Source organism: Balaenoptera borealis, assembly GCF_965194805.1.
Source record: "Balaenoptera borealis genome assembly, chromosome: 8".
Classification (NCBI taxonomy): domain Eukaryota; kingdom Metazoa; phylum Chordata; class Mammalia; order Artiodactyla; family Balaenopteridae; genus Balaenoptera; species Balaenoptera borealis.
In genome coordinates this window covers 12,977,216-12,989,808 of record NC_138865.1, presented here as the reverse complement: position 1 = coordinate 12,989,808, position 12,593 = coordinate 12,977,216, and the positions used below count along the sequence as shown (strand labels likewise).

Genomic DNA, 12,593 nt, shown 5'->3' with positions numbered 1-12,593 from the left:
GGACAATATTAGTAACTTCCTTACGGGGTAATTTGAGCATAAAGTAGGATAATAATGTGCAGTTAGCGCCAGTGCCTGGCAAATGAGAAGTACACATTTTTTTTTTTTTTGTACTTGACCATACAACTATACCTATAAATCTGTCTTTAAAGCCAAAATGAACTAGACTACCTTCTATCTACATGGATATATGGTCAGTTGTTATTTTTAAATGTTTTAACAGTTTTTTTGGTTAAAGAGCTTGATTTGGGTTTCTATACAGCACTGCTCACTTTTATCTTTTATTTGTTTTATCTTCTCCTCAAAGAAGAGACTTAGCATCTCAATGATCTGTGTAACTCTTATCAATTAACAGTGTTATGTAGCAGAAACATCAAGTCCTGCCACTAAAATCATATTAAGACTTTCACAACTAATGGTCTTCTTGCTAAGCTGCCCAAAGCTTGCAAGTGTATTCTGTTTGAGTTGTTGGATAACTTTCATGGGAATGAAAAGTCAATCTAAAGGTTAACATGAACTTTGTTTTGTAAGTTCACTTATTTCACAAATATTGATGTGAGCATTTTCCTGGTTAGGAAAATGAAGCTGACTCTCAGGAGATGCTTGATGAAGGAGGTTTGTTCAGAGCAGGACTGTTTCTTAGAGAAGGTACTGCTCTTGCGATGGGTGTGCTGGAGAAGATGAACAGCTCTAGAGAACAAGGGCTGGTCAGGGCTGAGGCTGAGACGGGACAAACAGATGGTGATTTGGAGGTGCCTCTCAGCCAACCACAGCCCTGGCTTTCACCCACTTTGCTCCAGTGGCCCTGTGTTTGGACTTGCCCTTCCTGTTCTTCAGGATTCACATTGTCCCTTCCTCACCAACTTGCCTACTCTATAATCTTCTTCTGGAAAAGCACAGAAGGACAAATGCTACTTTCTTTCCTTGTTCTAACTCAGGAATATAGTATCATAGACTGGAGATTTATACACTTATAAAAGGTGTGGTTCCCATGTCTAAAAGACAAAACACCCTATTACGCCATTTACATATTTGGTTTTTTCTTGTTTTAGTGGAATTCTTATACTTTAGACCATTTATATAGTCTACCTCATTTGACACCATCCAGAGAGTACATTGTAATTCTGGCCATTCACATTTTCCTTAAAGTCATTTGCCAGGTCAAAAATGAGGGAATGAATTTAGCCCACATTATGGATTTCTGTTCTTTAATTTTGGCCTAAAACTATTTACTGAAGTATTATGATAGCTAGAGAACCCAGCTTTTCGTTGTGGGCTAATATCATGATATTTTAAGTCAGATCAACTATGAAAGTAAAGGTAATCTGCAATACTATGTAGTATCTACCCTTGGCAGGAAAAAAATTGGAAGTTGTCCTTCTTAGTGTCTGTGTGTGTGTGTATTTATATATGTAAAATCATTCATCAGTGTTTATTTTATTTAGGAACGCCGTGACAACCTCTGTGATGGTGGGACTCATCCTAACTTAATCTTAAATCTTGCAAACTGTTGCAAAGAACGAAAAGCAGGTAAGAAATTCAGATTTATTTTGAAACCTAAAGATATCATTTGCTTGTTATTAAAAAAATCTGAGGTAGTATGTAGTATTTTCAATGATCTACTAATGCCTGATGCTTCTGAAGTTACATGGGAATGAAGAAGAGTTGGGAGGGATGGACTCTGTTGACGTTTCAGAATTGGTTCTACCCATGTCATCTATCCCTTTTTGCTTAGTGGTGAAACTTGTAAGGAAATTGATATTCAATTTTGTAATCTTTTAAGACAGGCTTGCAGAATTTACTTTAAAATCCATGACCATATTTTAATTAGAAATATTGCTTATCTTTTCCACTTTAAACTGTTTTTCTCTACAAACTATGTTTTGTGTTATACAAATAGCCAGATCCAAGCATGTTAAAAGAGTCTAGGATATGTCTTTTAGATAAGAAATGTAGCTTAATCTTTAAATATATTCCCACTTATTATCTATAGAAGGTCAAGAAAATTGTAAAGTACCAGACTCTCTAAATATGAGGAAGAGGAAGAGAGTTACTTTCGGAGAGGACCTAAGCCCTGAAGTATTTGATGAATCTTTGCCAGCAAACACTCCGTTGCGTAAAGGAGAAACACCGGTTTGTAAAAAGGATTTAAGTACCCTCAGTCCCCTGCTACTTGAACAGTCCCCAGCTCCTGAGGGGTTACTTCAACCAAATTTTGATGACAAGGGAGAGAATCTTGTAAGTGTGAAAAGTGTGGAACAATCTTGTTTATATTTTCATCAGACCTCACCTATTTTGCATGAGCAATAATTGTGCTTTGAAATCATGAGATGGACTGAACAATGTGTCATGGTATAAATTAATGCATTTTCTAGCTAGATGACTACCAGTTTTCTCCTATTAAAAACAATACTTCCATGACTCCTTGTACATAGCATATTTCCTGGAACCTAACTGCTATTGACTGTTAAGATGTGCCATTGTTTTATCTATCACTAAGAAAAAATGCTGAAAGTTAAACTGTGATACACACCATGTACTCAGATTTCAGAGGTGTTAAAAGGTGAAAGAGCAACAATCTTAGAATTGATATATTATAAATATAGATTGTTCTTCCTCCTAAGATAAATTTCTACAGGTGGGATTACTGGATTAAGGAATATGAACATTTTTTGAACTTTTTGATACATACTGCTAAATTATTCACAAAGTATGTACTAATTTGAACTCACAGTACTGTAAATGATTTTATTTTATTATACCTTTGTAAACCCTGGGTTTTAATGGTACTTTTTTAAAAATAGCTTGATAGGAGAAAAAGATGACTGGAAAATATTGTTAGTGAGGTTTGAACATTTTCACATGTTTATAGGCTATTTGAATTTCTTCTCTTGAGAACCGCCTATTAATTTTACTTACCCATTTTTATATTGGGACCATCATTGAATCTCTCTCTTGCTGTTATACTTTGAAATAAGAATATTCTGCTTTTGGCCAAGATGGAATAAGAGGGACCTAATTTACATTCCCATGAGAAACAACTAAAAAGCCAGAGAAAAAGATATGAAACAGTGGTTCACCGGCATTGACTGTCCGGAAGCACAGACAGTAATCTCTGAGAGGGGTAACAAATGAGGTAAGCCTTACGAGAGCCCCAACTTACTGCCTGGGCTGAATTTCCAGGCTGCAGCACAGGGAGGGGTTACCTTGGTGGAGCCTGGCAGTCTCCATGAGTTGAGAAGATGGATTTGGAGTCTGGAAAAGTGAAGGAGGCTGGAGTTCACAGGGTAAAATACCAGAGAGAAAAGACCTGCCGAGAGAGAGAACTCTGGAGATCTGCAAAGGGTCTCGTCAAGTCTCCAGCTGAGTGCTGGTCAGCATGTCCTTGTGAGTAAACTGCCTCAGGCCAGGGAGGAACTGCCCAAATGGAGCAGAGGGAAATGCCTAGAGCTCACACAGGGCAGGAATCGTGTTCCCACCAACTCACGTAGAAAAACCTTGTAATTCAGAGGGTGTCAGGTACTCAGAAGAGTATTGCTTCATTAATAGAGCAGAATTAAACTAAAAGCCTGGCAAAGCTTAAAAGCAAGTCTTGAAAGGATCTAACTTATACCCATGTAACTGCATTGCATAATGAACCTCAAGAATATCAAAACTGCTTTTGGCAGCTGTGAAGGTGGGGAGATCCCAGGGAGGTCAAGGCATCAGATCTCATTGTCCTCCCAGCCCTTCAACCCTCCCCTGAAGGCCCTCAATAAAATGGTTTTATCCTTCCCACCAAACCAAAGCAAAACAATCTAGCAGCAAATAATGTTAAACTCAAAATGTCTGGCATTCAATTAAAAATTAGTAGTTGTGTAGGAAAAGATGCCCCATAATGAGGAGAAAAATCAATCAATAGAAATAGACCCAGAAATGACACATATGATAGACTTTCTAGAGAGACATAGAAAGAGTTATTTTAACTATATTTCATATATGTTCAAGAAAGTGAGAAAAGATTGAGCTTCTTAAGAACATGGAAGATAAAGAAAAGACCCAAATCAAACTCTGTACATTATAATCTCCAGGAATAAAAATATGTTGGATGAGGTTAATAGCATATTAGAGACCGCAAGAGAAAAGATTAGTGAATTTGAAGATGTAGCAATAGAAATTATTCTTAATGACACACAGGAAAAAGACTGAACGAGAATGAGCAGACAGTTCGTAATCTGGGACAACTTCAGCTGGTATAAAGTGCTTGTAATTAGGGTTCCCAAAGGAGAGGAGAGATTGGAAGGAACAGGAAAAAAATATTTGCAAAATAGTGGCTGAAAAATGTCCAAATTTGATAGAATTATTAACCCATTGATCCTAAAGTTCAACACATTCCCAGCACAAGAAACATAAAGAAAAATACACAAAGCTTAAAATCAGCAATGAATGGCCTAAAAGGAGCCAGAGAGAAAAAGACACGTGACATAAGAAGAACAAATATAAGAGAGGCAGCAGATTTCTGGTTGGAAACTATGCGAGCCAGAAGACAGTGCAGCAACATCTTTTAAAGATGTATTTAACTACTTAGAGCAAAAAACCAAAAATACCTGTCAAACTAGAATTCTCTATCCAGTGAGACCATCTTTCAAAACAAAAGGTGGAAATAAAGGCTTTTTCAGACATAACGAAAGTTGAAATAATTCATTACCATAACAGGTTAGCATTAGAAGAAGTGTTGAAAAGGAAGCCCTTTAGTCAAAAGGAAAATAGTTCTGCATGAAAATCTGCATCTACACAGAGGAATGAAGAGCACTGAAAATGCTAAATATGTGGGCAAATGTAACAGACTTCTTTTTAATTAGTCTCTGTAAAGGATAATTATTCAAAGCAAGAGTAACAACAATATTTTGTTTGGTTTATAACCTAGGTAAATAAAATATACAACCAAATTAACATAAAGGTTGGGAGGGGTTCTTAGGCTATAAACAAAGTGGAATTAAGTTAAAAGATATGTACTGTAAACCCTAAGCCACTATAAAGTAACAAAAGATGCATGGGATGCAGGTAAAAGCAGTGCTTCGAGGAAAATTTTTAAAAATTAAAGCCTGTATTTGAAAATAATAGAGGTCTCCAATTAATGATCTCAGCTTCTACTTTAAGAAACTAGAAAAAGAAAAGCAAATTGAAACCAAACTAAGAAGAGGAAAGGAAGTAATAAAGATAAGTGTAAAAATCAATGAAATAGAAAACAGAAAAACAATAGAGACAAATCATTGAAATCAGAAGGTTTTGCTGCAGAAAATAATAGTAAACTTCTAATCAGACTGTTCAGGAAAAAGGGAGAGGATACTCATTAGCAATATAAGGAATAAGGGAGGTGACATAATTATATATCTTAATAATACTAAAAGGATCATAAAAGAATATTATGAACAACTTTATTTTATGCCAATAAATTCAACAACTTAAGCTACATTCCTTGAAAGACACAAGCTATCAATCTCACTCAAGAAGAAATAGGTGGTCTTGTTAGCCCTATATCAACTAAGGAAATTTAAATTGTAGTTAAAACCTTCCCACAAAGAAAACTGCACGTGCAGATGATTTTGCTAATGAATTCTACCAAACATTTAAGGAAGATACAATACTAATTCTGCATACATTCTTCCAAACAAGTTGAGTTGGGAATGCTTCCCAATTCATCAATGTCAGCAGTAGCCTGATACCATAATCAGACATCATGAGAGAAGAAAACTACAGTCCAGTATCCTCACAAACATACTAACATATAAAAAGAGAATACATTATGACCAAGTGAGATTTTACCCCCGAAATGCAAGGTTGGTTTATTTGAAAGACAATATGTGGAGTTCACCATATTAACAGAGTAAAACAGAAAAACTCTATGGTCATCTCAGCAGATGGAGAAAAAGCATTTGACAAAATCCAGCATTCATTTCAGATAAAAACTCTGAGCAAATTGGTGAGAAAAAAGAATTTCTTCAACCTGATAGATTTTATCTATGAAAAATTAACAGCTACCATTATACTGGCTGTGGGAAAGAAAATATTTGACATCTGCATTTATATTTACCCTTAAGGTCTCCTGAATAATACTGTAATGTTTGGTTGTGTTTATTAATGAATTTTCTTACTGTATTGGGGTTAGGATATGGGATTTTAAATAAACCAAAAAGTAACTTATTAGTGGATCATCATGACTACTTTCACTTTTTAAAAATTATTATTATATTTTAAATTATTATTTTGGTGGGTTGTAGTTAGTAAGCATGGTTTCCTTAAATATGATTGGTAAATATTATAAAACATTTATTTTTATATCCAGTATCTTGTTTTTGCTCTGACTTTTTTTGGTTAATCTTTTATTTCCCATCTTTATGCTTATTACAATTCCTCCTACAAAAATAAATACGTGTTATTTTCTTTTGGGCACATTATTTCTATGTCCACTGGATTTAAAGATATCTAATTTCTACTTTTTTCTTTGTTTAGGAAAACATAGAACCTCTTCAGGTATCATTTGCAGGTCTCAGTCCTCTTAGTAAGTCTTCAATCTCTGAGACTCTTTCAGGTAGTAACTTTGGCTTATCTAAAAATCATTAAATGTCATTTTAAATATGTGTATATATGAAAATCTCCTTATTTTTAAAATTTTATTTTTATTATGATCGTACTTGATTTTTCAAAATCTCAAATCGTGTAGAAAAGCTTACAAGAAGTCTCTTATCCATCCTTTTCCATTCCAAGTCCGTACTTTATAATTACCCACATTTAACTTCCTCCGATGGGTAGCCGCATTTTTCAAGTCACTGCAAGTAGTGGAGTTGCCCTCTCAACACTTAAGGATTGACAGTAAGCTCCTTTTCACGTTGCACAATTGAAATGATATGGATCCTAAGGGTCATTTTTAAATACACAAAATTGTTGATCAACATCAACATGGCATTTTGTGCATATGTACTTTCTGAGGTCTCTAGGTTTTTTTTATGATCATGACAAGGCAACAAAGATCTCTCTGTGCTTTCCTGACAAACCAGGACTTGGCCAGCAAATGTCATGAGCAAAGCACTTGCAATGGAACCATTCACGTTTCTCCCCTGGTCGAAATCCTTTAATGGATCACCAACACATCTTGTTGGCTCTAGGACACAAACCAAGCTCATTAGCACAGAATCCAAGACATGGAGTGTTAAGTTAGAGCTAAATTGGAAGCATAGCCTGTCATCTTCCAAAGCTTATGCTCTTTGACAGGTTATACTGCCTTTTATTTATACTGTTAAAAGTGATCAAATTAAAATTTTTTGAACTTTGTGAAATTAAAGTTTTTTCATGTTTTTAAAAATGTTTTTGAATCTCAAAATTTATTTCTTCTGGTAATATTTATGTTCAGATATGGTAGGATACTAAAAGCAAAATTGGTATCCAAAAGAGCATCCAGTGTGTCCAATAGATAATGGATCTTACAACTTTTTGTTAGCTACCCTAATTTTGCTGTGTCTTGCTCATCAGGCACTGATACCTTTGCCTCTTCAAATAACCACGAGAAAATAGCCTCCTGTAAAGTTGGTAGAGCAACGCGGACCTCTAACAGAAGAAGTGTAAGTGTTTGTATTTGGCACAACGTATCTGTTTTTAAATCTTGCACTAGATATTTTTCTGTTTTCATGATCAAATGATTTATCAGTTAAATCGTGGTTTAATCAATGTGTTAAGAACTAATACCTTATCCTACCTATCACGTGAGGCAGGGTAATGCTGTTTTCCTGATTTGATTTTAATTAATTCTCTTAGAAGAAAAATACAATAAACAAGATGCTTTCAGAGTGTGTGTTCATGTGGAAGGTAATCTGTTTAGAAAGTTTATTTGGGATCTGTGTGGTTTTATGAGTTGTATTGAAGTGCGAAGTGGAGAAGAGTCACATTTTTTTTTAAATTTTTTAATTTAATTTAATTTTTTTATACAGCAGGTTCTTATTAGTTATCTGTTTTATACATATTAGTATATATATGTCAATCCCAATCTCCCAGTTCATCCCACCCCCCACCACCACCACCCCCCAGCTTTCCCCCCTTGGTGTCCATACGTTTGTTCTCTAGAGTCGCATGTATTAACAGTCAGAAAATGGCATAAATATAACTTTTTCAAAAACTACCTTCAGTTGTTTTCAGTGTGAGCATAACTCCCATCGAATGCGTGTCTTTTGCGATTTTATTAAATTAGATGAACTTGGATTTTTATCTATAGCATCACAGTGCGTAAACATATAGCATACTGATATTGTTTTTCACTGATCCTGTTTATGATAAACCCAGAAGTCAAACTTAGATAATCTGACGGTTCATGACTTTTCCCCCCATAACCCATCAGTAGTTAGGTGCTACATTGTAGATGTTCAATAAATATTTGATGAATGAATAAGACAATGATTCATTTTTATTTTTTATTTTCAAAAATTTTATTGAAGTATAGTTGATTTACAAGGTACAGCAAAGTGATTCAGTTATACATATGTATATTTTTTTCATATTCTTTTCCATTATGGTTGATCTCAGGATATTGAATATAGTTCCCTGTGCTATACAGTAGGACCTTGTTGTTTATCCATCCTATATATAATAGTTTGCACCTAAAACAACGATTCTTAAGTTGTTTTTTTTCTCTTCCATAAAATAGTTGGACAGAGTGCGTATGCTTCGGGTCAGTGTTTGATCAGAAATCAGTAATTACTGTTTCCCTCTTTTGAATGTGACTTGGTTAAAATACTTCTAATGGAATATGTGAATTAAGCGGAAATGGGATGTAAAATGATAGAATCCGCAGGGAAGGGAAAAGAAATGTGAGAGACACTCATGAAAATTTAACTGACTGTGTTTTATGGTAGCCCTGCTTTTAATTTTCTTTATAGCAGTTGATCAGTTTTTCAGAAGAGAGTGTTTGCAACTTATTTAATACAGAAGCTCAGCCTTGTAAAGAAAAGAAAATTAATAGGAGGAAGTCTCAAGAAAGCAAGCGCGCAGACAGAGCACTTCCTAGAAAGAATCAGGTGAGTGTGTGTTTAAAGATGTAATAAAGAGTAGAAGTGGTGCATTTCTTTGTTGTATGGTTAGGAAAACACAGAAACAAAATTTTTCCTAGTTGGCCTTGAACCAAGAGTATTAAAATCATCTTATCATAGAATCGAAAGGGCCATAAGAGATTATATACTCAATTATGAATTACCCGAGGGCCATTTTTGCATTTTCTTCATTGGGTTACATACACCCAGCACAGGGAATCACGGGTACTCAAATGTGGAATTGATTCTTATCTTTGAATCTGATCTAATCTAACCTCACCCTCTTTGGGGAATCCTCTGATTTCTTAGGGATGCGTGTGCCATCTGCCTCTTGTTTGACTTTGCTACTGCCAGTGGCTGGTTGGATGACCTCCCCATATTGCAGGAAGAATTTAGAAACTAGCTCTGTCTTCCTCCACACTCAGAGGCCTGTGCCGGCTCAGGATGTCACCACCTCTTTGTGGATAGCAGATCTAGCACCTTGACCCAGGTCCTGGTGTTGCCCTCTGCTTCACTGAGCTGGACCCTCCCCTGCCATACCCTACAGCTTGTTGGTATCCAAGACCTTCCCAGTTTTAATAATACACATTTATATGTCCCCCCACTCTCCGACCCCAGCCTCCTATCCATCCAGTGTTCTCATGCCATCTCACTCATGCCTCTTCTAGTATTATATTAACGCTTCAGCTTTCAGAGATCCTTTAACTTCCTGTGTTTCCTTGTTCATCCTAAGCCGTCTCAGCTGCTTTAAACACTCTTGTCCATAATCTTGGGTCTTCATCCCTTTCATTCCGCTCCCACCCTGGATTAATGCACCATTATCCCCTTTCCCATCCAACACTGCTGCTGGAGAGACCCACAGAGGCTGCTACAGAGTCACTGTTTCAGATACTATTAGAAGTCTGGCCTCATTCACCACCACTTTGCTACTTCACTTTCATTATTTTTCCAAGGCATTTAATAACCTAGTGACTAAAATCCAGTGCGTCCTTAGAGGTCTTGTTCGCAGCATTTGACATAACTGAGAATTGTCCTGTGTGGTCTCTGTTAAAGGTTTGTTTTCTTCTGCCCATTCCTAAATGTTTGTGTTACCCAGAGTTCTAATCTTTTTTCGAAATGGCTTTATTTTCTGGGTGGTTTCATATGCAGCACGGTTGATGACTCCCAAATCTTTCCCATCTGTTAACATAGGTTCAACTACCTACTAGACATCTTTTCTTAAACAGCCCTGCAAACATCTCAAAACTCAACATTTCCAAAACCAAACTTATCCATTTCACCCCAGCACACACCCACCCAAAACAGTAAATTTCCCTCCTGAACCATGAACCAAAAAGTGTTGCCTCACTTGGTTTAAACACTGTACAAACATCCCCAAGTCGGCAGAGCTGGAAGAAACCGGATGTTGTCCTGGTTCAGTTTCTTCTTTAGGTCACACACTCCTTTGAAAGATCCTCTTGCTGAAAAAAAATACACGTCAGTTGAAAATATGCATACATCTTAGATTATGGCATTAGAGACTGGGTTCCTTCCTACTCTCTACAAAATGCTGTTACAAAGAAGGTCCACCTACTTCTTCACATGAAACTAATAGCCAGAAAGTTCAAGAAGGGTTGACCATTAAGTTTTGCCCCAACCCCTCCCAGGACCCCACTGAGTCAAAATAATTGATAGGCTTAGATAGGCTTAATCCTATTATTAAAGGAATAGGCTTAGAATAGCGATGAGAAGAGGAAGGGAGTGAGGAGGGGTATTCAGCAACCGACAACAGCCTTCAGTGAATTTCTGGAAGACAAGCAGATGGGAGCGGGTTGACAGATAAAAGAGGGGGAAAGATTTACAGCCCAGAATGTGCTGGGAGGGAGGGAGCCCCAGCCTGCTTATGGGAATCCCGAGGAACTCTGGGCCCAGTATTGGCAGGTCCAGTGGTGCTGAGAGTGAGAAGTGGTAGTGGAAACAGATTAATTGAAGTCCTGTATGTGAAACAATTTGCGCCAGTTTGCCCCTCACCCCCTCTCCCATCCTGAAGCTCAGAACAGGGGTTGACACCTGAATGTTCTCATTCTGGCATTTGGAAGGTCCCACAGTCTGGACAGCCAGCTCGTCTCCCTAAAGCAAAGCCTGCGGTTGACCCTCTCCATCTGCCCTGCCGTGCGTTGCACAGAGTTCCTGGTAGAATTTCCATGCAAGAAAGAGGCTGAGCTGGAAAGCAGAGGAAACCCATTACCAGTTTAGCCAGTATCTTCTTAAGTAAGAGTCAGATAACTGAGTAGAACCAAGAGCATCAAAGACCAATGTTAGTAAGTTTGAAAAACTGACCCCCAGAGAGAAAGGTTATTCAGAAAATGGAAAGAAGCTTTATGAAAGTAAATATTCTGATATACTCAGATTTCAGAAAATATTATCTGCAGAAAACTAAGAAGCGGGGGATGCTATGAAAAAAGAGCAGAGAAAGAAAGATTTGCAAAAATATATACAATTTGGTAGTTGGACTAGAGAATCCAGTTAAGGAAAGTTAAGGGAGGACGAGAACGACAGACTAGTAAGAACAGACGTGGAAGACCAATCTAGGAGACCTCATAGGAGTCTCAGAACGAGAAAATGGAATGGAAGAAGTTATCAGAATAGAAGGGAGGGTTTCCCGGAGCTGAAGAGAAGAGCCTTCAAGTTGAAAGGTCCTACTGAATGCCTAGGACCAAGAGAAAAGACCACAACTTCGACATGTCAGTGTGAAACTGAACAATAAGGATAATGAGAACAGTGGACTTTTCCTACCAGGAAACAAGGATCGGAGTGGTATCAAGTTTAACAGCAGTCTGAATGCTGAAAGACTTCAACAGGACATTTAAAGCTTCGAAAGAAACTTAATTTAAGCCCAATATTCTGTATCCAGCCAAATTCAGTTACTGTGAAAGACACTCAAGACCGGTGTTTTTTGGTTTTTTTGTTTTTTAATATTACTGGAGGGAGATAACACTCTAGCAAAATGAGGAAGTAAGCTTGAGAACCCAGGACACAGTGGGTCTAATAGCACAGGAGAGGAGTGCTGCGGAAATCTCTGATTATAGCTGTTCAGTCAGCCTAGAAGAGCAGTCAGGCCAAATTTGAGCAAGAGAAGGGTGCTCCAGGGAGGAGGTCTCTGGAGGGAAAAACAAAAAGACCTATGATTGAGCACATGGAAGTTGTGCCATATGAGAAGAAAAAGAGGGACTTCCCTGGTGGTCCAGTGGCTAAGACTCCATGCTCCCAATGCAGGGGGCCCGGGTTCCATCCCTGATCAGGGAACTAGATCCCACGTGCTGCAACTAAGTGTTTGCCGCAACTAAAGTTCCTGCACGCGGCAACGAAGATCCCGCGTGCTGCAACTAAGACCCGACACAGCCAAGTTAATTAATTAATTTTTTTAAAAAAAGAAGAAAAAGAAAGGTCATTCTATACCATTCCAAAGAAAAGTCTGCATGCAGGAGTTTTGGAGCGAATATGAAGCAAACTTTAGTAAGTGTGATTTCAAGCAACAATGGGGTATAAGGAAAAGGA

General features: G+C 37.3%; 1 protein-coding gene across 7 annotated transcripts in view; it reads left to right on the top strand.

Moving 5' to 3' along the window:
- Positions 1 to 12,593, top strand: part of CDCA2 (cell division cycle associated 2) — a 53,220-nt gene that overhangs the window by 25,021 nt on the left and 15,606 nt on the right. For 4 of the 7 annotated variants that reach the window (XM_082401943.1, XM_082401948.1, XM_082401942.1 and 1 more), the window contains 5 exons: positions 1,446 to 1,530; positions 1,994 to 2,238; positions 6,493 to 6,571; positions 7,510 to 7,598; positions 8,907 to 9,044. In XM_082401943.1, the coding sequence (XP_082258069.1) occupies positions 1,446 to 1,530; positions 1,994 to 2,238; positions 6,493 to 6,571; positions 7,510 to 7,598; positions 8,907 to 9,044 (636 nt within the window). The remainder of the gene's footprint in view (positions 1 to 1,445; positions 1,531 to 1,993; positions 2,239 to 6,492; positions 6,572 to 7,509; positions 7,599 to 8,906; positions 9,045 to 12,593) is intronic. The other 3 variants (XM_082401946.1, XM_082401945.1, XM_082401944.1) reach the window with 3 other exon arrangements.